The sequence below is a fragment of the Paramisgurnus dabryanus genome, chromosome 8 (assembly GCF_030506205.2).
Source record: "Paramisgurnus dabryanus chromosome 8, PD_genome_1.1, whole genome shotgun sequence".
NCBI classification, from domain to species: domain Eukaryota; kingdom Metazoa; phylum Chordata; class Actinopteri; order Cypriniformes; family Cobitidae; genus Paramisgurnus; species Paramisgurnus dabryanus.
The window spans coordinates 19,734,716-19,760,611 of NC_133344.1; the positions used below are offsets into that span (position 1 = coordinate 19,734,716).

At 35.6% G+C, this 25,896-nt stretch overlaps 2 protein-coding genes and 1 long non-coding RNA gene across 3 annotated transcripts; 1 reads left to right on the top strand and 2 right to left on the bottom strand.

The window, feature by feature from the left end:
- Positions 1–194: 194 nt before the first annotated feature.
- On the bottom strand, positions 195–2,199 carry LOC135770427 (uncharacterized). Its single transcript, XR_010542619.2, has 3 exons — positions 1,796–2,199; positions 1,335–1,477; positions 195–260 (listed from the first exon to the last, which is right to left on the bottom strand). It is a non-coding gene; the product is annotated as an uncharacterized lncRNA (long non-coding RNA).
- Positions 2,200–14,768: 12,569 nt separating this feature from the next.
- On the top strand, positions 14,769–22,226 carry LOC135770932 (ras-related protein ORAB-1). The gene is made up of 6 exons (XM_065280865.1): positions 14,769–14,897; positions 15,063–15,135; positions 18,261–18,356; positions 19,020–19,115; positions 19,219–19,350; positions 20,946–22,226. Exons 1-6 carry the CDS (start codon positions 14,884–14,886, stop codon positions 21,165–21,167), a joined length of 633 nt encoding a protein of 210 aa, XP_065136937.1. The 5' UTR covers positions 14,769–14,883; the 3' UTR covers positions 21,168–22,226.
- Positions 22,227–22,465: 239 nt separating this feature from the next.
- On the bottom strand, positions 22,466–24,878 carry LOC135770931 (gap junction delta-2 protein). Its single transcript, XM_065280864.2, has 2 exons — positions 24,811–24,878; positions 22,466–24,533 (listed from the first exon to the last, which is right to left on the bottom strand). The coding sequence occupies exon 2, from the start codon at positions 24,523–24,525 to the stop codon at positions 23,485–23,487; it is 1,041 nt and encodes a 346-aa protein (XP_065136936.1). The 5' UTR covers positions 24,526–24,533; positions 24,811–24,878; the 3' UTR covers positions 22,466–23,484.
- Positions 24,879–25,896: the final 1,018 nt, after the last annotated feature.

Genomic DNA, 25,896 nt, shown 5'->3' on the forward strand with positions numbered 1-25,896 from the left:
ACCAATCAGAATAAAGAATTAAACAGCCCCATGGTATAATTTAAATATATATAATTAAAAATTAATGTTGATTCCTCCACATTATGTATTTACACTCCAACATACAGTAATTTAAACAATTAATTATTCAATGTTGAAGATGAAGTTGACTGCACAACAAGAGCTGGTGACATCTTCTACCTTACAGACTTTCTCACCTTCCATCATTATCTCCAGGATTGAATCTGCACCGGTAGAACCGGGTTGGGTGTATTTGGTACCTATAAAAAAGAAAGTGATAATGTTATACAAAGCTCATACTTGATTTAATATTATAAAGAAATATTATTTTTAAACTTTAAAAACATTCCAACTTCCCAGTTCAGATGCTTTTTTAGGAATTTTGACATGTCACAATCAGTGGCAGCCGATGACTTTTGAGGGTGCACAATGCGAAGCTCGGCATGTGTGTGGTTTGTCCTTTCAAAATATGTGTTCTGGGCTTCGAGTTATCCTATGTGCATCAAGTGTTCGGAGTGTCATGTGTGTTGCTTGCGTATACAAAATATGTGTTTGTTGCGTCATTTGAACCATGTGCATCGTGTGTTTGGTTAAAATAAGTTCCTGCTGCAGACACGTCTAAAGGCCGTTTCACACGGTAGGCGGCAACCGCGAGTGTTTAGTTATTTTTCAATAGGAGACGTGCGGAAAGCCGCAAAACGGGGGCGGTTACAGAGGTGAAGCGGAGTTGGTCCACACGCCTTGCTCGTGCACCCAAAATCCTATTCCGTTGAAGATAAACATATTTGCTCTAAATGCTGCACAAAACGCTTCCAATACAAGAGAAAAGCTGAAGCCGCGCGGCGATTTTGCCGCTTACCGCGTACCGTGTGAAACGGCCATAAAGGGTTTATGATAAAAGAGACGCTCGTGTTTGCCAACTCTCATAACTCATGCGTAATCAGAGTGTACTGTTAAGGGAGTGTCTTGGGTGTGTTTTGTGAACGTGAGCTTCTCTTTTATCATAAATGGTTTTGACGCGTATGCAGCAGGAACTTATTTTGACAAAACACACGATGCACATGGTTCAAATGACGCAACAAACACATATTTTGAAAACGCAAGCAACACACATGACACTTCGAACACTTATTTTGAATTAGCGCCTCTCGGATGAGCAATCACAAGCTGCCACTGCTGCTTTTACTGAATCCTGAAGGTCAGTCTGTTTGTGACAATTACCTCTTTCTATACTGTACATGTCTTGGTTTTCCTCAGTCTTATAGAATAAAAAACACAAAGCATTTTACAATTATAATTGTTCATTAAGGTGTCACTTTGTCTGACATACTTACCACTGAACTGGTTATCTGTTGGACCCTTGATGAAATCTTGTGGTTCCTTACTTACATATTCTCTTCCAGTTTTGTCTCTCAAGAACTGGTATTCGGTGACAAGGGATAAGCACACCTTGTTTTATCGGTCACTTGTTGGACACCTGAAAATAGAAGATATAAGTGTTCAGATGCAAAACCCTCCAAGTGTGCCTTTACATGCTTTTTTGTAAATTAGCTTTTTTTATCAGCCTCTTATTGGATTCTGCCAAAAAAACTTTATTTCTAAATAGCCTGAGGCAGAAGTATTTGATGAACATATAATACTTGCCTGCAGCATTTGATGAAAAGTTGACCTAACCCTAACCATAACTTATAAAATTTTATATTAATATAAAAATAAATAAAAATATATATGTTGATTTGACAAAAATGCTGCAAATTTTTTTACAGTATAAAGTAATTAGATGTAAAACACTTACTTATGACTGATGTGTGTAATCTTATACTTTTTTTCTGTAGTCTAATGAATTTAACTTTCATTTTAGGAAAACATTTAGCTATCATATTCTTCTCAGTTAGGTTCATTAACGTATCCCCATCAATTTCATTCTCTAAAACAAGGAGTAGAAGATGACAAATGTAAACAAAATTGCATGCTGAATTATATATTGCAGCTTAACAGTTAAAAAGAGAAGGCATTTCTGTGAGATTAACCTTGAAATTTTAGGTTAAATTTGTGGAAACGTTTTCCAGTCAACCAATTACATCTTGAGTAGTCCATTGAATAAAGTCTGTGTTTGTTTCAGTCCCTAGAAAAATAATTGCAGTTTAGAGGAGAATGATATCACATAAAAGTTCATTTGCAAAGATAAATATACATTTATATACTATTCATATTATTTTTTTAGCCTACTATATCAAAAATAGGTTACATCACTTTTGTGATTCATATCTGAAGATTCCCATTATTTCCAGACATCTGGTCTTAGATATTTTCTTCAAAAATACTCAAAATACGCAGCCCACGCTTTAATATTAACATTAGGCTACATAACGTTAATGTTAATTTCAATTTTTTATAAAGTGAATAGTAAAATTGTTAGGTTTTACCTCAGATAGGTGCGCTGTTCCTCTCAGTCCCTGTGCTCGCGCTGCAACGGTTGTAACGGTTTTTCCGCGTGAAACCTTGCGCGTGTATGTGTGACTGCGGCTGCCGTAATTACTCATAAACAGTAATTACGTCATGGTGCTGATAGGTCTCGGACCGGTTTCATGGACTCACAAACGTTTGCTGCCAGCTATATTGTTTCAGAGGATGTTGCCGTTGGTAAAAGATTATGTTCTGGCATATCTTATTTATTTTATTATACATGCATTAAATAGGTTCTGAATGACACTTAGAGATGCTTTTGATTGGTACCTGTCGCAAATCATCTATTGAGGTTCATTTGAATAGACCCAAATGAAGCTTAGGCTACTGCACACACACGCACGCACACACACACACACACACACACACAATTCGTTACATATGTAATAACAAAAAAAATAATAATAAATAGGCTATATTAATGATAACACACAAGGTTGTTTTTGTTAACCTTAGAAAATGCATTAACATTTATATGTCTTTATTAAGGTTTGTTAATGTCAATACAATATTAGTTAATTAGTTCATTGTGTATTAACTCATTTAACAGTTACAACTTTATATTTTAATAATGTATTAGTAAATGCTGAAATTAACATGAACTAAGACGAGTGATGAATGCTGTAGTATTGTTCATTGTTAGTTCATGTGAATAGGCATGAACTAAACATAACAAAAACAACCTTATTGTAATACTACTACTACTACTAATATTAATAATAATAATAATATGCAGATCATGCAGATTGTATAGGCTTCTTGTATTATTAAGGATATTATTATTATTATAATTATTATTCTTATTATTAGCCTATACAATTATAAAATCTTAACAGTCTGACTCCATTTTAGAAAAGGTTCATAAAGGAACCTTCACAAAAGGTCAGGATCTAAAATGAACCCTTTGACAACAACAAAGGTTCTAAAAAGAACTGTCTAAATAACCAAGGGTATTTATAGAACCTGTAAGTTCAACTTTGAACCTTTATAATTATTAAAAGTTCATATTTGAACTTCTTGGTTCTTTTTTTAACTCTAAAGGTTCAATGTCTTCTAAGAGTGTAATGTAAATGTTAACCCCAGTGGAGGACTACATGTTATTATGTGTAAGATCACTTACAGAAAGCCACATGAATTTATGTGAAGCACATGTAAAAATAAATTTTACACAGGAAATTTGGTTTTATAACACTTTTGTGCGAAACACATGTATATTACATGTGATCACATATGAAACATATTTGTTCCATATAAAACACATGTGACCCTGCCCGAGAAAACAGTAATTTTGTTGTGATTTACTGTTTCCTACATCAAAATCCATGTGGCGGAGTCTATGTGGTGTGGCGAAGGTTTCAGCTCGTTCTGCCTTTCTGGCGCTATTGTCTTCTGACTCCAAAAGATAAAATCTTGTATGAATTAAACAGATTGTTATCTTTAACACTTGTGAAATTTGGATAGATGTTTCATTGTTCATCATCAAGTCATTCATTTTCAATGAGAGCAGGCTGCGAGCAGCGGCGCGTCATGTATGGTGTGAGTTGAAATCAGGGCTGCGTTCAGCCACAACAAAACATCAAATCGTTATAAATACATGTTTAATACTGTAAAATCCAATCTAACTTGGACCCATTGTACTCCGTATTGTCTCTTAAAGATGCAATTTGTATTATCTGGTCTGCTAGATGGCGCCAGATCAAATCATTAACAATGACCTAGATTAATGATGCTCTGAAGCAGCGTGGACTGATGGGATTTGTTGTCTTTAACTCAAATGCTGATGGCCATCAATCAGACGGGAACGAGAAATCAAGTTACACATGAGGTAAAGTAATCAAGTTTTATAAATGTTGTGTTTGCTGACATCGTTTTTTTTTCATTATGTAAGGTTTCAGGTAATGTTCAAAACGCAATTGTTAGTCATAGATGTTACAGTATTAGTCCAATACGATGCTTTGTTAACACAGCACAGAATTAAGTGTTCAGATGAACAAACTTACCATAAAAAAGCGAATGGCCCGACAGACGCGATTACTTCCGCATTTGTCCACAACCCTGTTGTCATGTGGTTTTTACGTCAGTAAAGGCAGTAACAAAGGGTAACGTAGATATTAACGTCATTTACAGGCGACTGCACTGCCCCATGTCAATGTTTAGGGCAGTGCAATTTTCTCACAATTTGCAAGTAGTTGAAAACATTATAGATATTGTTAGTAATCAGCTGGACAAAATATATAACACTGGACTAGTGGTTTTTGGATATTTTACTGCAAATATCTTACAAACTGTACCTTTAAATAAACCGTGTGGTTTATTTACTTGTTGTTGCTGATTGTACAGCAGTTCTGACACACCCACCAAACAAGAGAAAATGTTACTCAAACCCCGTTGCACACTGGTGCACACAGTTTCCAGAAAACATGTTGTTCAACCTGCACCGTAGCAAAACGTTACGCACCTGTTTGAACTTGAAAGTGCCCCTGCTCAACATTATGGTACTGAGCTATGACGTAGTTCGGCAGCAACCAGGAAGGCGGAAACCTCCACTTGAGAGGATTCCAGAGAATGCCTTTGAGTGTCCGCTACTAGTGGTGTGTCGTTCATGAACGATTCGTTCATTTTGAACGAATCTTTAATATGACTCAGGACTACCGAGTTGTCTCAGAGAGTGATTCGTTCATTTTGTGTTGACCGCGCATGCGCATTGCGCAACATATGGGCTCTGAATCTGAAACAGAAATGATTAGGTCATCGTTCTCTTGAGTCTCGAGTTCGGGACAGGTTCGAGTCTTTTGTTCTTCCTGTCAGTCCCATAGAGGCTACACTACCAGTACCGGAAAGAGAAATGATTAGTTCACCTTTCGAGTTCGGGTTCGGTCGGGTCCGAGTCTTTCGTTCTTCAATAAGATGGAACTTTTATTTTTCAAATAATGTTTTTGCACATATTTTGTATTTAATTTACTAAATATAAAACAATATAGGATACATTCAGACGCAATCAATAATACGAATCTAATGTTGTATTTAATGTGATATACCAGCGGTCACGTGACATAAGGACTCGGACCCGGCCGAACCCGATCTCAAGACTTGAATGAACTAATCATTTATCTTTTCGGTACTGACAGCATAGCCTCTATGAGGCTGACAGGAAGAACGAAAGACTCGAACTCGTCCCGAACTCGAGAGAATGATGAACTAATCATTTCTCTTTCCGGTCCTGTGCTGTATATCATACGGCACAGCCTGGCCGAACAGAGAGAGTCAGTAAGACAGTGACGAGTTGACAACTAACATCTGTAAGTTAGACACGAGAGGAGGCGTACAAATGTGAGTTCCGTTTCTTATATTTTGGCTTTGGCTGCATTACCATGACTTGTACACGAGGACTGACTTAGGAGTAAGCTAATAATTTCTATCTCTTCGGTATGTTTCAGAGCTTGTGTCAAGAAATAATGAAATAAGGATTTTTATTTCTCATAACTTGTTAGAAATGTCATATTTGTTTGCATAAGTGGTTATTTTGGGGTAATTTGTGAAATTATAGGTAATCATATTTTAAATGAACGAAAAGAACGAAATGACTCAAAAAAAGATTCGTTCATTTTGATGAACGAGATTCAAAGATCCAAATCAGAAAAATGATCCGAACTTTCCATCACTATCCGCTACACTTTTTTTATAGCGTCTTTGGCAGGGCAGCCAGAGCTTTTATTGACGCTCTCGCCGGCGGTGGTGTAAAACGTACAGTATGGTGCATGGAACTGGCTTTTGATTTGGAATTCGGCCTTTTACCGACATCAATCTTCTCCCTTTTCCTATCACATTGAAAAATGTTTTAACAAAGTGTAAATAAAGTGCCTAACAAGTTACTAAGAATTAAAGTATTTTTTGGGTAGGGTTATAGGTCGTGTAGGGAGAGCTTTTATATTATCTCAATAATGCAGCATCCATTTAATAATTTTGATAAATATAATCAATTACACTCTTGTTAATGTAACTCATGTTATTATTGTATCAAAAAAACTAAGTCATCACTTTATAGCTGTATAGTGTATAATTACAGTATATAAACTTTATTCAGGTGCCACAGTGGCTCTGTAGGGTAGCACTGTTGCCTCACAGCAAGAAGGTTCCTGGTTCGAACCCCAGCTAGGGCAGGTGGCCTTTCTGTGTGGAGTTTCTGCATGTTCTCCCTGTGTCAGCGTGGGTGTACTCCGGTTTCCTCCGACAGGTCAAAAACACGCAAGTTAGGCAAATTGTCCCTCCCCCAACTTGTGTATGAATCAACTTGTCTAAATAAAAACTTGTGTATGGTTCTCGCCATGAATATAGCCGTAGATGCTGGAATGGTGTTAAGAAATAAAGGAAGAAGAAGTAGATATAAACTTTATTTATTCCCTTGGTTGGCATGTATAAGCTTTAATTAAAATTCTTTTTAAAGGCTTTTGGGTATGGAATCAGTACTCAAGATTCCAATGGTCAGCATTATAATATAGGCTAATATTTAAGTTTGTATGTATAATATAAAACTGTAGTTGTGGTCTGTAATTATTGCTCTATTGGGACTTTTTGCTCACATCAGATCATTTCATCGTAAAGTCTGATTGATAAGACCTGGGGGAAACTTTGTTAATGACATTTGTTTTGTCACATGTAAAAAGTCCTTTGATAATTCACCCCTAATGCTTCCAGTAAACACACCAACTGGGTTGAGCCTACCCTAATAAACACTTGCTAATAAAACCATAGGGATTTGTTGTACAGGTCCTATGACAAGTGTTTACTAGCACCTTAAGAATCACAAACAAAAAATATGAACTTGGTCAACAGGCACAACTAAGGAGAATATTTTTGTACTGAAATAGTTCTGTAATAAACTTTATTAATATTAACATTTGATAATGCATTTTTGTTAATAAAACTGTTATCTCCAGTTTTTTAATGAGATTGATGAAGAAGCAAAAACTGATAGACATTTTCAACAGTATAGGCAGCAACAACATAAACAAGCGGCTTTCGTGGCCTAAATGTAACTTCCTGTAGCCTTCCACAAAGAATCAATAACAAGCAAGTCCCTGTTGAAGGGATAGTTCGGCCAAAAATGATATTAAACCCATGATTTACTCACCCCCAAGCTGTCCGAGTTGCATATGTCCATCGTTTTTCAGACAAACACATTTTCGGATATTTTAGAAAATGTTTTAGATCTTTCAGTTGATTAAATGTAATGTTACGGGGTCCAACCATAGTCCACGACCTTCAAGTCCAAAAAAAGTGCGTCCATCCTTCACAAATTAAATCCAAACGGCTCCAGGATGATAAACAAAGGTCTTCTGAGGGTAATCCGCGCGCTGTTGTTGTAGAAATATCCATATTTAAAACTTTATTAACGAAAATAACTACCTTCCGGTAGCGCCGCCATCTTAGTCGCGTCCGCATTCAGGATGAGAGCTTACGCAGCCTACGGAGGTTACTCTGCTGCTGCCCTGTCCCCCCGCCCTCCGAATTTGTCATACGTCACTAAGAAAAGTGCGTACACTACGCTAATACTCTCTCCTGAATACAGAGGAGTCTAAGATGGCGGCGCTACCGGAAGGTATTTATTTTTTATATAAAGTTTTAAATATGGATATTTCTACAACAACACCGCGCGGATTACCCTCAGAAGACCTTTGTTTATCATACTGGAGCCGTTTGGATTTATTTTGTGAATGATGGACGCACTTTTTTTGGACTTGAAGGTCGTGGACTATGGGTGGACCCCGTAACATTACATTTAATCAACTGAACGATCTAAAAGCTTTTTTCTAAAATATCCGAAAGTGTGTTTGTCTGAAAAACGATAAACATATGCAACTCAGACAGCTTGGGGGTGAGTTAATCATGGGTTTAATATCATTTTTTGGCCGAACTATCCCTTTAAGCAAAATAAATGACAAGTAAATTAATGTATAATGTTAGCTATAAATCGGCTGCCAAATACAATATACACGATCAGCCATAACATTATGTCTACTTGCCTAATATTGTGTTGGTCCCCCTTTTGCCACCAAAACAGCCCTGACTGTCAAGACATAGACTCCACTAGACTTACCAGAACCAGCATTTACTTTTTCAGCAATTTCAGCTACAGTAGCTCGTCTGTTGGATCGGATCACACAGGCCAGCCTTTGCTTTCCATGTGCATCAATGAGCCTTGGCCACCCACGACCCTGTCACCTGTTCACCGTTTTTTTTTTTCTTCCTTGGACCACTTTTGATCTGTACTGACCACTGAACAGGAACACCCCACAAGAGCTACAGTTTTGGAGATACTCTGACCCAGTCATCTAGCCATCACAATTTGGCCCTTATCAAAGTCACTCAGATCCTTACATTTGCCCATTTTTCTTGCTTCTAACATATCAACTTGTAACAAATTATACTTTTACATATATGCAACATATATTTAAATATGACATATTTATATGAACAATTTTACTTTGATTACAAAACATGTGACCTTAGATGTATGTTAAATTCAGGCTAAAGTCATTTTTAGATAGACAGTTTTCTACATAAAATCATCCTGCATAATGTAAAGAACATTATGAGAAAATATAATATTGACTCAGTAAGGTCATGTCAAAGATTGAAATCATAGTGAAAATAATGGTTGAAATTAAACTTTAATGCTCTTAGTCTCAGAATTTCATTTTGAGACTTTAGCCTGGTTTTTAAAGAACGGGGGCATATTAGATGCTGACCATGTTTGCATACTTATAATTTATTTCCTTGCTTGTAGGAAATTATAGACCATATATGTTCATATAGGCCAGATTTCTGTATGAGTAAAAATTTGACAGATCTCAGACCTCAGTTCACATTTTCTCATCTAGTTGACATCTCCTGTGATTTGTGTGTATTAAAAGAAAAACAATACAGTAACTCATTTTCTATTTCAGCAATCCTCTTGAGTCTATTAGAGAACAGGGAACACATTAATTGCTCCTCTTGGTCCTTGTGACCCAGGCATGTTATGTTTTGTTTTCTCACTGCTGTATCTGTTTTAGTGTCAGTGCCTTAAACAGTTCCACAATTATTACATGATTTTCACATATCATCATTATCATGTATCAATTATCACTATTTCTTACAAGCATTGTAATCTAAAACATTTATTTAAAACAGTAACAACAACATGACAATAACAGCCTGAATCAAATTCATTCAGATTTAAAAATCCAATTTTTTTTTTCTTTTTGATCAAAGTATTTATTACAGTATTATACACTCTCAAAAAAATACAGAAAGGTACAAAAGTTGTCACTGGGGTGGTACGTTTTCAAAAAGTACACTTTTGTACCTAATAGATATATTTTAGTACGTTTGTACCAAAGTGGTACATATTTTTTTTTTTAAAGCTGTAGTGTCCCACTGACAACTTATGTACTTTTTTTTCTAAAAGTGTAGTTATTGTTATTCCTTTGGATTAAAGTGCCTGCTAAATGAATTTAATATACAGTAGTCTACCGTGCAAAAATCTTAGGCCACCACCAGCTTTGTTGTTTTAGCAAAGTTTTAATGATCATCCAGAGAAAATACCGGAAATGTGCGGAAAAAATGTAAAAAACATCCAAACAAAATTGCTTCTTAGTAAAAAAAGCTGTTTTATCAGATTTTTTTTAAACTGCATACAAATTGTCTGTATCTTTTAGATATAATAAATAAACTGAAAGAATATGCATATTTGGTCAATATTCCATTGTTAAAAGGCCATTGTTTGTGGCCTAAGATATTGCACAACATTGTAAATGTACTGTACTGTAATGATAATAATTACAAATTTAATCACTAAGCCTGGTTTCACACAAGGCTTAGCTAAAGCCAAGACTAGGCCTTAGATAAAAACATGGATTAGAAAAAGACTGGTGTCTATCTTGAGTCAAATCAATGGCACTGGCATATTTTAAGATCTGTCAGTGCAAGGTTTTTTTTAGTTAAGACAACTCTTTTTTATGGAAGTCTATTTCCGCCACGTTTGAGTAACATTTTTAGATTTCCTAAGTCACTTATTGCCTCATAATAATGACTTAGTGTCTCATAATAATGACTTACTAATGAGAAACTATGTCATAATTTTTACTTTGTATCTCATTATAATGAGAAATGAAGTCATTATTATGAGATAGCCATTATGAGATAACACAGTCTCACCCCATGTCGTCAATATTTGACGACACTTGACCATTCGTCATATGTTGACGCGAAGGGTATACCTTTCGCGTCATTTTTTGACGAACTGGGGACTTCAATACTATTACGTCCGTTGCATTCTCTTTCCTATTTTCTTACCATTTTCGCGTCGGTTTAGGGTTAGATTACGCAAAATTAAACAGTCTACGCGAAATTAAACAGTTGTCACCTGGCGTTGGGGTTAGAGTTAGGTACGCGAAATGAAACAGTTGTCACCTGGCGTTGGGGTTAGAGTTAGGTTTGGGTAGGGATGTCATTATGTAAATCTAACCCTAAACTGACGCGGAAATGGTAAGAAAATAGGAAAGAGAATGCAACGGACGTAATAGTATTGAAGTCCCCAGTTCGTCAAAAAATGACGCGAAAGGTACCCTTCGCGTCAACATATGACGAATGGTCAAGTGTCGTCAAATATTGACGACATGGGGTGAGACTGGATGAGATACTAAGTCATTATTATGAGATACTATGTCATTATAAGATACTAAGTCATTATTACTGTATGAGATACGATGTCATTATTATGAAACACTATTATTATGAAACACAAGCCCTATTCGGACGGGATTTGTTTTACAGGGGGACCTCTGAGAAAATCGTGCTTCTCAGAGGTCCTCTGTGTGTTTAATCCCGTCCGAATCGGCCATGTCGGTGTTTTTCCTCTGACGACCTCCGTAAGAATTCCAGAGGAAATTACCTACTGTTTTTCGCCGAACTCAAAGGTCCTCTGAGAAATTTAATCCCATCCAGATGCAAATGTCTGTGTTTGCCCGCAATATCTTTTGAAAACGCGGTTCATTTCGTGTTTTGGCCAACATGATCTGTCGTAATGTCTTACTAAAGGGCGTATATTGCATTTCCTGAGTCCCATTTCAGATATGGATGTTTTTTCCCATTCGGCGAAATAAAATAATTAAATCAGAACGAGCTGAATATCAAACACCTTTAAGACTGGCCACTGTAATATCAGTAACGTTATAAGGAAGAAACTCTGTTCAAACTTGTTCAACTCTGGAATGGTAATGTTAATTAATAAAGATAATAAATTGTTATTAATCATTATTTCTTTGTGCTTATTATAAACAGGCAGTTATATAAAACACGTAGGCTAACATTACTTTAGTAGGATTTGTATATTTGTTAAAATTAAATTAATAAATGACATGTTCTGTAATAATTTTACATTTAAAGCAAACATTACAAACACGCGTATGCAGAGCACGTGATCTTCTGCTAAACCCAAATGCATGAAACAGACACTCCCATCTATGGAATAGCCTGAGAATTTTAATCCTGTCCGAATCGGTACATAAAATCACAGACGTCCTGGTTGGACACGTTGAGACTCAAATGTCGTTTGGAAAACTAATCCCGTCCGAATAGTGCTTTTGTCATTATAATGAAATACTAAGTCGAAATAATGAGATACTTAGTCATTAGTATGAGATACTACTTTGAAATAATGTCTCAGTTTCGTGAAATTTTGACTTAGATTCTAGAAATTTTGACTTAGTTTCTTGAAATTTTGACTTAATTTCACATTATTATGAAATTCTAAGTCAAAATAATGACTTAGTTTCTCATTATGAAATATTAAGTAATTATTATGTGAAAGTTTCTCATTATTATGAGATACTAGGTTATTATTATGAGAAAGTATGTCATTATAATGAGAAACTAAGTCATAATAATGAGTTATTATGAGATACTGGGTCATTATTATGAGTTAATAAGTCATAATTATGCGAAAGTTTCTCATTATTACGAAATACTAAGTCATAATAATGAGTCATTATTATGACTTAGGAAATCTAAAAATGTTAACCAAACGTTGCAAAATAGGCTTCCATTCTTTTTGTCTAAGAGTAAGCATTTTCTGTAAAAATTGGGGCAAATCTTCAACAGTATATTATACATAGAGACTGAAGTTAATAAAACATTTGACTCCCGAGTGCACAGATTAAGGTCTTTTTAATTCTCTTTAATTCTCATGGTTGTAGCAATGAGTTAAAGGGCGTGTTGCAGGTTAACCACCACTGTTGATTAATGGGTACATAAATCACTCAAGATATGTATATCATTTTTAAAATGTCTCAAAAAAGGTCTTAAAGACCCTTTTTTTTAATGTTTTTGGTATTAACGTTTTTTTTAAGCAATTCGGCGATGACGTCACGTTGGGTAGAAGTAGATGAAAGCCTCAGCCAGAGCTATAGAAATAGATGAGACATTTATTGCCGTTTTATTAATACTTACGTTTATAATATGGAAATCATATATACATAATAGGAAATATATAATGTGGTATACTGCAAAGTTACCCTGCTAATTATTATTTATGATATATGTGGAGATAAATAAAACTTTGCAAATCTGCTGATTCAATCCATTCATGTCCTGACCACCAGGCTAGAGAGTTTTAAACATCCTTAATCCACACTTACTAGTCTATCATATAATATCTAAAATATATTTTTATGTGAAATAAAAGGAAGTTTTGTTATATTGTTTATGCGATCATAACGAATCACACGATCATTTTATACACAGAAGCAGCGGTCAGCAGCTGCAGCGGGCTTGAATCCAACCGCATGCTGCAATAAACAGGCGTTCGGCGGCTTTTTACATCAAAGGATGACAGGCTAGAAACCAATCACTGATCCCCGTATTTTTATAAATCCTGGACATGATTGGACCGGCCGAACGGGTTGAGCACTTTTATATTTGTTGAGCAGAGAGGCTGCATAGTTTGACCAGCGGGCTGCGGGAACCGGCCGCACATCAGACCTACAGACGGTGTTGCTAATATAACTCCCAATGTATAACTATTATCAGACCGGCCAACCGGGAAAGTCCCGACTCTCCCGACTGAAACTCCGCTACTGGCTGTAGGGAAATGTGTGCGTTTTGATCGGTGTTCGAGGCTCTTACCTCGCGACCAGATGTGACGACGTGACGCCTCACTCAGCTTCCAGGATTTGAGTCATGCTGCCTGAATTCGTTTGTGCTGAAGATCGCATACACCCATTTCAGCAGGATTATGGTCCCCCTTAAACCAGCATGCACGAGTATGTTAATTGTTTGTTTACTTTCTACACGAAGTTATGCTAAGGCTATCTGGCTTTCTGCCTATTTCTCTATACTAGCCCATCTATCTGTCTGTCTGTCTGTCTATCTATCTATCTGTCTGTCTATCTATCTATCTGTCGTTCTGTCTATCTAGTCTATCTATCTAGTCTATCTATATCTATGTATTTATCTATAATTTGCATTGATATAATCTGAATATTGTACTTTACTCATCTCTCTAGTCACTCTCAATGCTCTTAAGGCAAATTCTCTCCCCAACGTGACGTCATGCAGTGCGTTGAGGGGGAAAGGAGAATCCTTGCAAACCGCTGTACTTTTTCGTTTTTTATTCCGTTTTATGATAACCAACAACATAAAATACAATGGATAACAATTTAAATGTTTATTATCAACAAGCAAATTGCCCAAATTCGTGGAAAAATTTTACCTGCAAAACGCACTTTAAGTAGACTCTGCCTTGTTCTTTAGCGACCTCTGGTGTTTGCAGTTGGCTATTACAAAATGACATTGAGATATCTCTAACTAATGCTTTACTATAACAGATTCTAAACAAACTCTAAATCTATCTACCTTTGTAGTTAATCTATTAATATTATTTAATTGTACATATGGCTTACATTTAGGCCTGTGATCATTGGCTTAAGACTATAGTCATTGGTTCAGGCTTATACTGATTGAATTATAGACTATTTGTATTATTTGATCATATTTAAAATACAGATTTTATCACTGAAAGAAAACACAAAACTCTAACTTAGTATCACAAATACAATATCAGTTTAAAGCTTTTACTACAATAATAGTGTCCAGTGGCTTTTTATTAGTCAGTCCCTTGAGCATTTTGTAATTTCACATTTATTTCATGTCTCCATAACTTTCTTTAACATTAAACACCTGCTGCTACTGCTGGAGAGTCTCTTTAAGAAACAGGTATTGGCCACTTTGTAACTTGATCAGGGTTTTAAATAAATAATGGAGTTGGGTTCACTATTGGCACGGTTGTTGCTGTTTGTATTTCAAGAGAAACAACCCACCCGAACACAGATAAACTGAAACACTTTTGTTCGGCATCCTGCTATCAATAATCCGAGGATGAACCCTGAGTAGTAAGTAGTGGTTTACTTTATCATGAAGCTATTTTCTTGTTGTTAAAATGCCAACTCAGTTGTTTTTCTTCAGTTACAATGGCCAGTGAAAAACAGGCTTAGTGTTGTAGCATCTAAATTAATAATCCCTAATTTATCTGAATTCAAATAATTTTGTATTTGCAGTGACTATCTGTTCAAGTTGCTGCTGATTGGGGACTCTGGTGTGGGAAAGTCATGTTTACTCCTGCGGTTTGCTGTAAGCCCAATATTTGTTTGTTCTTATGTTATTGAGGCCTACTGCCACTCCTAGCTAACAAGTCACATAATGTAACTACCTGGATATCATACACCAGTTTCTGTCTGAGGGAAAAAACAGGAAATGGCACCATTTGGATGCACTTGAAGATTTGATATTTCTTATGATCTTAGCCTATTGAAGCCCACTGTTCTAAAGTCTAATGCTTTATGCTTTGTAGACAAATGTACTATGGATGTAAATTCTGCCTATACAGTATGTATTTAAAAACCCACTGGATTTCGTTATACATATATGCTGCTTGCTGCCAATGGTGCTTTTTGTCCCAGCCCACTCCACAGCAAAAACATTTTTTTGATGAGTTATTACGTTAAAAAAACTATTTATATTATTTGTGTCTACCAAAAAAGTCAATAAATAACTATACAATAAATACATTTAGTTAAATAATTAAGTCAAATAATTAAGATGAAATGTCTACATACTTCTTCTATAATGTACACGAGTGTCTCGCAAAGGCTTTTTTCTGCATCTTCACCGTTCTGATACTTACCGCGTAATGAAAGAATCCAGTGAGACCTTTTGCGTGTTTGCAAACAGAGATGACGTTTTTTGTGGGCGGAGCCCAACTGGTGGCAGAAAGTGTGAAGTGTTTTAGCATTAAACTGTGATTTTTAAGGATCCGGTGTTCTGTAGAAGTCTGTTTCCCCTATATTTCTCTTAAGTGTAATGTTTCTTATAACGTTTTCACCAAGTTACGTTTATTTTTTAAATAAATTAAAAGTTTTAATGGCTTGGCCACTGATATGCTTGCATGTATGTAATGTATATATTGTTCTTTATTGGTAAATCAATTATTTTTACAGTATGAATCTCTAAAGTACTTATAAGAGCAATACTATCATGTATTCTGTATAATATCATTTATTAAGCATTTAATCATTTCCTGTTTTCAATTTCTTCCTTATATTTTTATCCTACGTGTTTGATCTAAAACTATTATGTTTACATACAAATTAATTTGTATAGGCCTGTTTATATATTATTAACACTTTACATCGTGTGTGTGTGTGTGCTATGTTTATATATTTATTAGTAAACATCATAATTTAGAACAAACAGGAAGAAGACATAGGCTAAGATATATGGTAAAAAGAAGTAATAGAAAATGAAAAACAATACGAAAACTTTAATAAATGGTAATATTATTGATATGATGAACTAATTCAAATCTTTAATCTTTCTAAATAAATTTTAAACGTAACGTGATGAAAACGCTATAAGAAACACATAGAGGGATCAGACTTCGACAGAACACCGGATATCTTCTCTAATTATTTTCTATTCAAATTATTAAAAGATTTTCAGATGATTTCATCACTCCAGTCTGTCCGGTTGAGGGCTTTTATTGCAATCATAAACACCTACGTTTATCTTCAAATGGTGTCTTTGACGACGATATACTATAAAAATGAAGGTCATCTATTTTGGCATTCCTATTCTGACACTCAACAGCACAGCAAAACATTTTCTAGTGAGTTATATTGTTCGTTTCACTCGTGTCTCATTCATTTCCACTGTTTTTCTGCCACCACATGCGCGCGTGACGTAACTGTGATGTCGACTCGCAAAAGGTCTATATGACGTCGTACATGGAATTCCATGAAACGCGTTTGTGTCACGTAACGGTTTTATTCGACGCACGTGCGTTGTCACGGTTACGCGTTTGAGCTCAACATAACTCCAGTAGTCCCGTTCTCTGTTTGGTCTGACTAGTGGTTAAACTGAACTCTGGAACAAATACCTCGTCAAAAATAACAAATGTTTTGGTTTCCTAAAGACAGCGATCATGGATCACCGCTTTTTGAAGGGAGGTTTGGCAGCCACTTTTCATCACAGTAACGTTAGCTTTGTGTAGTTGTTGATACGATTTAGCTACAATCTGAACTAAAGTAATTACTTGTTATTTGTTTTGCTTCTTCAGCAATCAGAAATAAACTACTCTAAAAGGACTTTGATGTTATTGAAAGCAGTTTGTTTTTGTTAACTGTTACTGGTTACATTGGTACTACTGAAACCGTCTATAGCGCGTATTAGGCAGCGATATGTTTCCTGCTGTGTATATATTAACTAAAGGGTTTAATGATAAAAGAGATGCTCGCGTTTGCCAGATAATCGCTTAATCTCATGTGCAATCACAGTTTAATGTTAAGGGAGTGTCTTTCGTGTATTTTGTGAACGTGAGCGTCTCTTTTATCATAAACGGTTTTGACGCATGTGCAGCAGGCACTTGTTTTGACAAAACACGTGATGCACATGGTTCACGTGACGCGACAAACACATATTTTGAAAGCGCAAGCAACACAGATGACACTCCGAACACATATTTTGAATTTGCGCCCCTTGGATGAGCAGTCACGAGCCGCCACTGGAGACCATAGTAAATTTGTGGCTACAACAAATAAAAAATATGCTTAATTTAGTTAAAGCATGCTTCATTTTCTTAAGGGCAAATTATTTCATGTGGTTTGCTAGATAATTATTACATATCATCATAATGTTAAAAACTAATGTTGGTAAAGAATTTTGTTGTCCATTCTTCTAATTCTTGCTGTCTATTTTTTTATTTTGTTGACCCCTGGTGTGCTCTTTTAGATGTTGGTGGTGTTGCAAATACCTTTAAATTTAAAATAAAATTGTAGGGAATAACATAACTTTTTTATAAACATAAATTGTTTATTTAATACATTCAGTTTTACATAACACATTGGGTGTATTGCATGTACATTTATATACTTGGCAGACACTATCAAGGAAAAGAAAAAGAAGTAAGTTTAAAGGTTTAAAAATACAGTTTTTTTTATAAAATATCTTTCAGAGATGTCAAAGTACTTTTGGGTCAATTTGACACCAAACATAATAGGAGGGTTACATAATAGGTGAACTATGTGTGTTTCTGTAGCTCAGTTGGTAGTTGACAATTCAGCTGGCATTACGTTATTAAAGTAAGTTCATGGGTTTGTGTGAAAACATATTGATAAAAATGCATAGCTTGAAGTAAGGAAAATAAGCATGGATTAATACTTATACAAAAACTTCTTTTGATGACACAATTATTTCAATAGGATGACACCTATACAGATAGCTACATCAGCACTATTGGAGTAGACTTTAAAATCAGAACTATTGAAATGGAGGGAAAGACTGTCAAACTGCAGATTGTGAGTAAAAATTGTAATAAACTAACTTTGTAATTCTGAAATGAATACATGTTTGAAAGATTTCTTTACCGTCAGAAAGCACATGGTCAAAAAATGGCCCCAATTTGTAACTAGGGCAGTAGCCTTTAAAAGATCCTGTTATGTACAATTTGGTACCAATATGTATCTCTAAGGTACTAATATGAACTCTTTAGGAACACTGTGTACTGTGTGTCCTTCTCCAGTGACAGCTAGGGACAATTGTATGACCATTTTTTTCTGACAGTATTGTTAAGCTTTATCTTAATGTTGGTCTCACTGGAGCAAAACATGCCCTGTGGTACTCTGGATGATCACTGTATATCTGTGTTGATGACTATTCATCCAAATATTTAATGTGACTCTGACTGTAAATCCAGGTTAAAGTCTCATATAACTAATTGTGAGATTAGGAGATTAATTGTGAGCATTAAAGATTGATATCAATCACTGATTTCATACTGATTTCAATCTTAGTCAATATTCAAGATATCAAAAAGGTTACAGTAATCATTACAATATGTAGGATGATTTTTTTTTGTTGAAATCATAAAAAATTACTTTAGCTGGGGTTTTTTATATTTACAAGTCACATTAAATTAAATTTGCATTTAACATTTTACATGCTATTTACCTGTCCTGAAGTGGGATACAGCAGGACAGGAGCGATTTCGCACCATAACATCCAGTTATTATCGGGGAGCACATGGGATTATAATTGTCTATGATGTCACCGACCAGGTAAAGCCTTAGAAATGTTGATAATTTAGTTTTTATTGCATGTTTATGTTTGCTTATTATGTTATGGTATGTTATGCTTGCTTACATGCTTTGCTTATAACAGGAATCTTTCAACAACGTAAAGCAATGGTTAGAAGAAATTGATCGCTATGCATGTGAAAATGTCTCCAAGTTGCTAGTAGGGAACAAGAGTGATCTTGCCTCAAAAAAGGTGGTGGACTTTACCACAGCAAAGGTAAATCCCTCGGCTACTTTTAAAAATGGTTAAAGGGATAGTTCACTTTAAAATGAAAATTGTTTCATCATTTACTCATTTAACCGGTATGAATTTCTTTTTCTGATGAACACAAAAGAAGATACTTTGAGAAATGATGGTAAACCACTGATCTATATAAATGACTGGATTGCGCATGACGTCACACTTTTGAAGCCACCGCGCCGCCATGTTGATTTACCCAAACGTTCTATTAAATCAATGGACGTTATCAGATTTTAATGATAAAACATCACTTTACTCGTCTTCGTTTTTATATGTGAAATTACCCTGCACATTATTACAACACAAACGTCCTAAGCATGTAAATAGTTATTTACTGAAAGTTGTACATTTTGCGTTATTATACATTCATCTTTATTACAGTTTCAGATCAGCAGACAAGACCGCAGCATATTTAGTATGACAATAAACGTGCTCATTCTGAAATCTAAATAAATAATCATGCTTTGTACCGTATGTGCATGCAATAATTTGCTAGTTTTGTAATTATGTTATCTAAACTTACAAGTTACCCAAACTTATTTAGAGAAATAACGCTGACCATCACAGTGTAGCTGAATGTCAAAAAAAACTTTATTTATACCTGTGTCATTAACAAATGCAACAGACACACTCACCTTAACGTTTTTTTTATAAATCCATTATCCTGCCCGATTAAAACATAAACATTGTAAATAACACCAGAATTAACAAATAATTAATGTACACATATCCTAAAAATTAACCTTGTGTAACTGATACGCTGTAAAGGGGGTTAATTTTGATCATGATTTTGAATGGAAGTCAATGATGCTCTCTGCCGGTTAGGTATACCAAGATGGCGGCTCGAACTCTGCGCTGGCTTCACCTCACGCAGTTACGTCAAGCGTTCTATGCGCAATCCAGTCATTAATATAGATCAGTGTGGTAAACACACAGAAATAAGTGACCATTGACTTCCATAGTAGGAAAAAACAAATTTGGAAGTATTGTGGTAAATCATGAAGAAAACGTTTTGATAAATGATGGTAAGCACACAGTTGACGGTAACCATTAAATTCCATCATATTTTTTTATTCCTACTATGGAAGTGTATGGTAGGGTGACCATACGTGCCATTCTTCCCGGACGCATCCCGTCCAGGATTTTGGGTGCGTCTTCCGGAAGTCATATTTGTCGACCGCATAAGTCATAGAGGATTATTATTATTATTACAGAAGAGCAACCGTTACATTTTAAGGTAAGAATGAAACTACGATTGTATATCTTATGTTTTTAACTGAATGGCGTATGTGGTCAACAAATACGACTTCCGGAAGACGCACCAAAATCCTGGACGGGATGCGTCCGGGAAGAATGGCACGTATGGTCACCCTAGTCTATGGTCACTTACTGCTGTGTGTTTACCATTTATCAAAATATCTTCTTTTGTGTTCATCAGAAAAAAGAAATTCATACAGGTTTAGAATAACATGAGGATGAGTAAATGATGACACAATTTTCATTTTAAAGTGAACTATCCCTTTAAGTCTGTTCAGTAAGGTTTGCATATCTAAGAAATGTTGTTTTTTTAGGAATTTGCAGACTCCCTTAAAATCCCACTTTTGGAGACAAGTGCCAAGAATGCAAACAACGTAGAGAAGGCATTTTTAACAATGGCCTCTGAAACACAGAAGAGGCTTGGGACAGACAACATTCAGAATGAAACTGTTAAAATGGGTTCCAAAATAAACAGCGCCCCCTTATGGCCTGGAGGAGAGAAATCAGTAGCTGAAGAGGTCAACTCTTGCTGTTAGTGCTGGATATATACACTAATTTAATTTCAGGGCAATATAGAATCAGTTATTTTCTCATTTATGTTTCCTCTTTCTCATCAAACTAAATTATTATATATGCCATTATTTATTGTTTTCATGTGTTAGATGTGTTTCAATGATGAAGATTGTGCTACAATTAAATGCATTGCCAGTGTAAAAAAATTAATTTGAGAAATTGATAAAAAAAAATGAAATAATGTTATCTGAACATTAATTGTTTCTATATTAACTACAGACCTATTTTTATTTAGTACTATTTTCAGTACAGTCAATACCATAAAAACTTCAGTTTATTGTTTATTTATTTTACTCATGTATATGCATTCAAATTGACCCCTTTACTGGGTTAACAGAAATTGCATATAGTTTTGTTTAGATTACACGTGGTCCAGCGTGTACAGAAGAGACTGCAGAGCATATAAGGAAACTATTCACTCAGACAAACCACATTGAAAGTTTTATAAGCATGCAACAATTCATTTTCCAAAATTTTAGATTCCCGTCTTTTAAAATAGTAATATTATAATATTCTGTTCTTTATTATTTAGCTAATCATTTGCTCAAGTATTTACAGTGTGGCCCAGATTTTTAAAGAAAATAAATAAAAAATGTAACATTGTCGTAATTTCAATGGATCTCAGTACTATAACATTTAAGCAATCCCACAATCAAGGATGTATGATATAATATACATGTATTAAATACTGTATATTTAAATTATATTATATTTGATAATAATATTGTCTCATATTTAAACATTTTGAACGTAGCTTATGTTAAAGATAATGTATACATTGGCTATGTATACTTTGTTAGACTTAGACTAGTTCTGCTGCACTTACGTATTGCTGTTCTTGTTTTGTCTCTAATTGCTTCTATTGTTTACCTCATTTGTAAGTCACTTTGGACAAAAGCGTCTGCAAAATGACTAAATGTAAATGTAAAGATTTTTAATCATTAAGTTTCATAAAAAGTTAATTTGTTATATAATTTCAGTTCTATTATGAAAAGCAATACAGACAAAACAGACCTGAACATTATAAAGCCCTGTTCAGACAACCAGTTATTTTGTCACTTTGTGTCGACCAGCGCTTTCAATGAGGTCATTAAAAGGCGTTCCTAATTGTCATGAACAAGTAGGCTTACCATCCACTGCAGTAACTGAAGAGAGACTTTCCGCTTTTTTGTGTCACTCAGCATGAATTTCTATAGTTTTCCGTGTCCGTAGCATGACTTTTTTTGTGTGTCATTTTATGTATTGTTTTCTCATTGTATTTTTTACCATTGGGGTTGGGGTTAGAGCAACTTTCTGTTACATTTCAGACATCCTAACCCAAACCCCAATAGAAAAGAAAGTCGTGCTACGGACACGAAAAACTATTAATATAAATTTTTGCTGAGTGACACAAAAAAGACAAAAAGCGAAAAACCTTGTCTGTGAACATGAATAAATAAATCAAATATTTTGTGACTATACTACGACTTGCAGTGAGATTGTGTTGTCTCATTAGTGGTTGCACCTGAAAGTTGCTCATGATTTGCATAAACATAAACTTTTCTCAACTTTGTTGCATCGGTTGACACGCCCACTTCCTGTCACCAATAGTCGCTTGCGTCGCCAGAAGGCGCCAAGCTTCCATTGAAATTAATGAGATCATGTTAGTGGTTGCACCTGAACCCAAGGACCATGAGACAAACAGACCCTGTTGCTGTGAAGGTCATCGCACCACTGATCTACTGGCTGTCCTTCAATGTGATGCCCAGCCGATGCGCGACCAACGACCACCGGCTGAACCAGTTTAATCCGCTTACCCGCTTCCTATCCCTACCGTGTCTATATATATAAATATATATTAATTTCTCCCAAGGGTTTTTGTCCTTCTAGGAGTTTTTCCCACCGGGTTTTCTCCTAGGGGTTTTTTTCATCCCTGGGAGAGTCAGCCAACTTTGGCTTAACTTAGCACTATACTGTATACGTTACATTATTAATACGTTCGCTTGTACGGTTTAACCTTAGCCGCTATATTCTACTTCTTTTATTATCTATACATTTTCTGTGTTCTCCTCTACATCTACTCATGTAAAGCTGCTTTGCAACAATTAACAATTGTGAAAAGCGCTATATAAATAAAATTGAATTGAATTGAATGTTGCCCGGCCACTTCTAGTCGCTGGCGGTCTGAACAGGACTTAACACAACAAAACAAGTCTGATCGACTGACAAGATCATTTCCAGAATAAAACGTATAATGGACATATGTTACACAATGAAGAATTTGTAAAACAATAATACACATTACAACCAGGACTTCTTGACACCACATCTAACCACGTTGGCCAATTTCAGGTCCTCTGGGTTCTTCTTTGGCGTGCACTCCAGAGTTGAGTCAGTCTCAAAAGCAATAGCTGGAGCGTGTGAAAGCCAAGCTGTCCCTGTCTTCTCCTGAGACGATGTTATCCTGGGCGTCTGCAGGACCAGCCTGCCTCGCAATGAATGTCTAAGACTCAGCAGCAAAGGGTTGCGATGATACAGTTCCCTTTCAGACCTGCAGCACACGAAGCAGGCGTCACGAAGCATACGGAAAACATAGATCCAGCCCAGATAGTGGAGCTCTGCAATGTTTAAAAGGAAACAGCCCAGGCTGACGCTGAACATAAAATTAAGAAAGATGGTCTTTTCTGTTGCCCGTGACACAAAACAGTCAGTCAGTGTCGGACAGGGATAAGTTTCGCATCGAAACAAATGAGGCACCTCGAATCCAAACAGGTAGTACTGACCGACCAGAAAAGTGATCTCCAAAACAGAGCGAATTAGCACCTGAACAATATAGATGAGAAGAACCTGGCTGGGGAGTTTAGTCGGGTCTTTGCCAACCTCTTTAAAGTCTTCCCGCAGTAGGCTTTGCTCCACGCTACCCTCATCCTGACCACCCCAATCTTCTCCCTGTGACCCATATGCTACATCATCCACGTCCAGTCTTACTGGGTTCATGGCCTTTACATGACCTCTTTCTGTCTCCAGCTTCTCGTCTTTGGCAATCTTGTGCAGGACATATATAATGTAGAAGATGGATGGTGTTGAGACAAGCACAATTTGGAAGACCCAGAAGCGCAGGTTTGAGACGGGGGCAAAGGTGTCATAACACACATTGTTGCAACCCGGCTGCAGTGTATTGCAGGTGAACTTGGATTGCTCATCGCTGTACACAGCATCTCCGACCAGTGCCACCAGCAGTATACGAAATATTAACAGCATAGTCAGCCAAATCTTACCAATGACCGTCGAATGATTCTGAACCTCAGTTAGAAATCGGCCCAGAATCGACCAGTCCCCCATTTCTGAATCTGCAGAAAGACCAGTAAGAAATTATGACATATATTTTAATCTGTTTGATGTTTCAGAAACTAAAACATAATGCTAACATGGCTATTATTGTGAATTCAATTTCATTATGATGTTATGTTGCTTTTTAAGTTTTTTGTTGTTATATTTCAAGGTCCACCTACATCCCCTTTTGTTAGTTAATTTGGTAGATCAATAACACGTTTGTGAATAAAATGCATTTTTAATCATTTCTAAATCCAAACATGCCAGAAAAGCAGATGAGAAAAACACCCTTACCTTTGGTTGATTTGTCTGTTTTTGATGCAAATTCTTTGTACTGCTACATTTGGAAAAATAGTCTGTTTGTCACTGGGAATGGACTTCTCTGAGTGAACCACAGGCACACATCCAAACAGGCAGGCACACACACACACACACACACACACACACACACACACACACACAGGCAAAACCTCATTGTACTGTATTTAGACAAAGAGTCCCAATGTACAATGTTACAAAGATTTAAAATTACAATGGGATCCATCTTCTCTGAATGTCCATGAACAGTCAAACAAATTGTTCAAAAGAACCTACTGGAATGGGGAAACAATGCTTATTGACCATATGGCTGCTCAAAAAGAGTGTAAGCCAACAACATTATTTTCTGACAAATAAATAGCTGAACTTACATGCCTTAAATCAGTCACAGTGTGACAATAAATAGCATTAGATTAATAAATAACACTAAAATAACAATTTGTATTAGACTTATATTTATCATCATCAGTTTTTGTCCTCTGTGATACACAGTCCTTCATAAACAACATTTTACCCTTCCAATCAAAACCTCAAAACTATTAAAGTTTTTACAAGTAGGCTAATATTACTGTAACTTAAGTGGATCATAAACAAACACTACAAACTGAGGGATTTGGGGTCTCGGGATCTGTATTGCTATTAATATTTCTTTGTAGCACAAGATCTTTTATCAGTGTGAGAAAATCTGCCTCACTTCTCTGATGTAAAAAAACCCACTAAACTCAATATTTGGTCTTTTTGGTCATGGTCAGAAAAAGTAAGGTTTTCAATTAAAACTTTAATCTTTAGAAATATGTAAACTGCAATAAGCATACATACCACAGTGAGAAAATATTAGCTGTGACTTTGAAATTATAATTGGACAATAATATCTGTATCTAGAAACAAACAAACTTGAATAGATGAAATAATTAGGAAATACATAAACAAACAAACAAATACAAATGTAACAATGTTTATGAGAATTTACAATTCACTGAAATCTTACTTTAAATGAATTATTTACATTGCATGTAAAATTTAATACACTGTAAAAAATCCAATTAATGAAATGTTGGACGG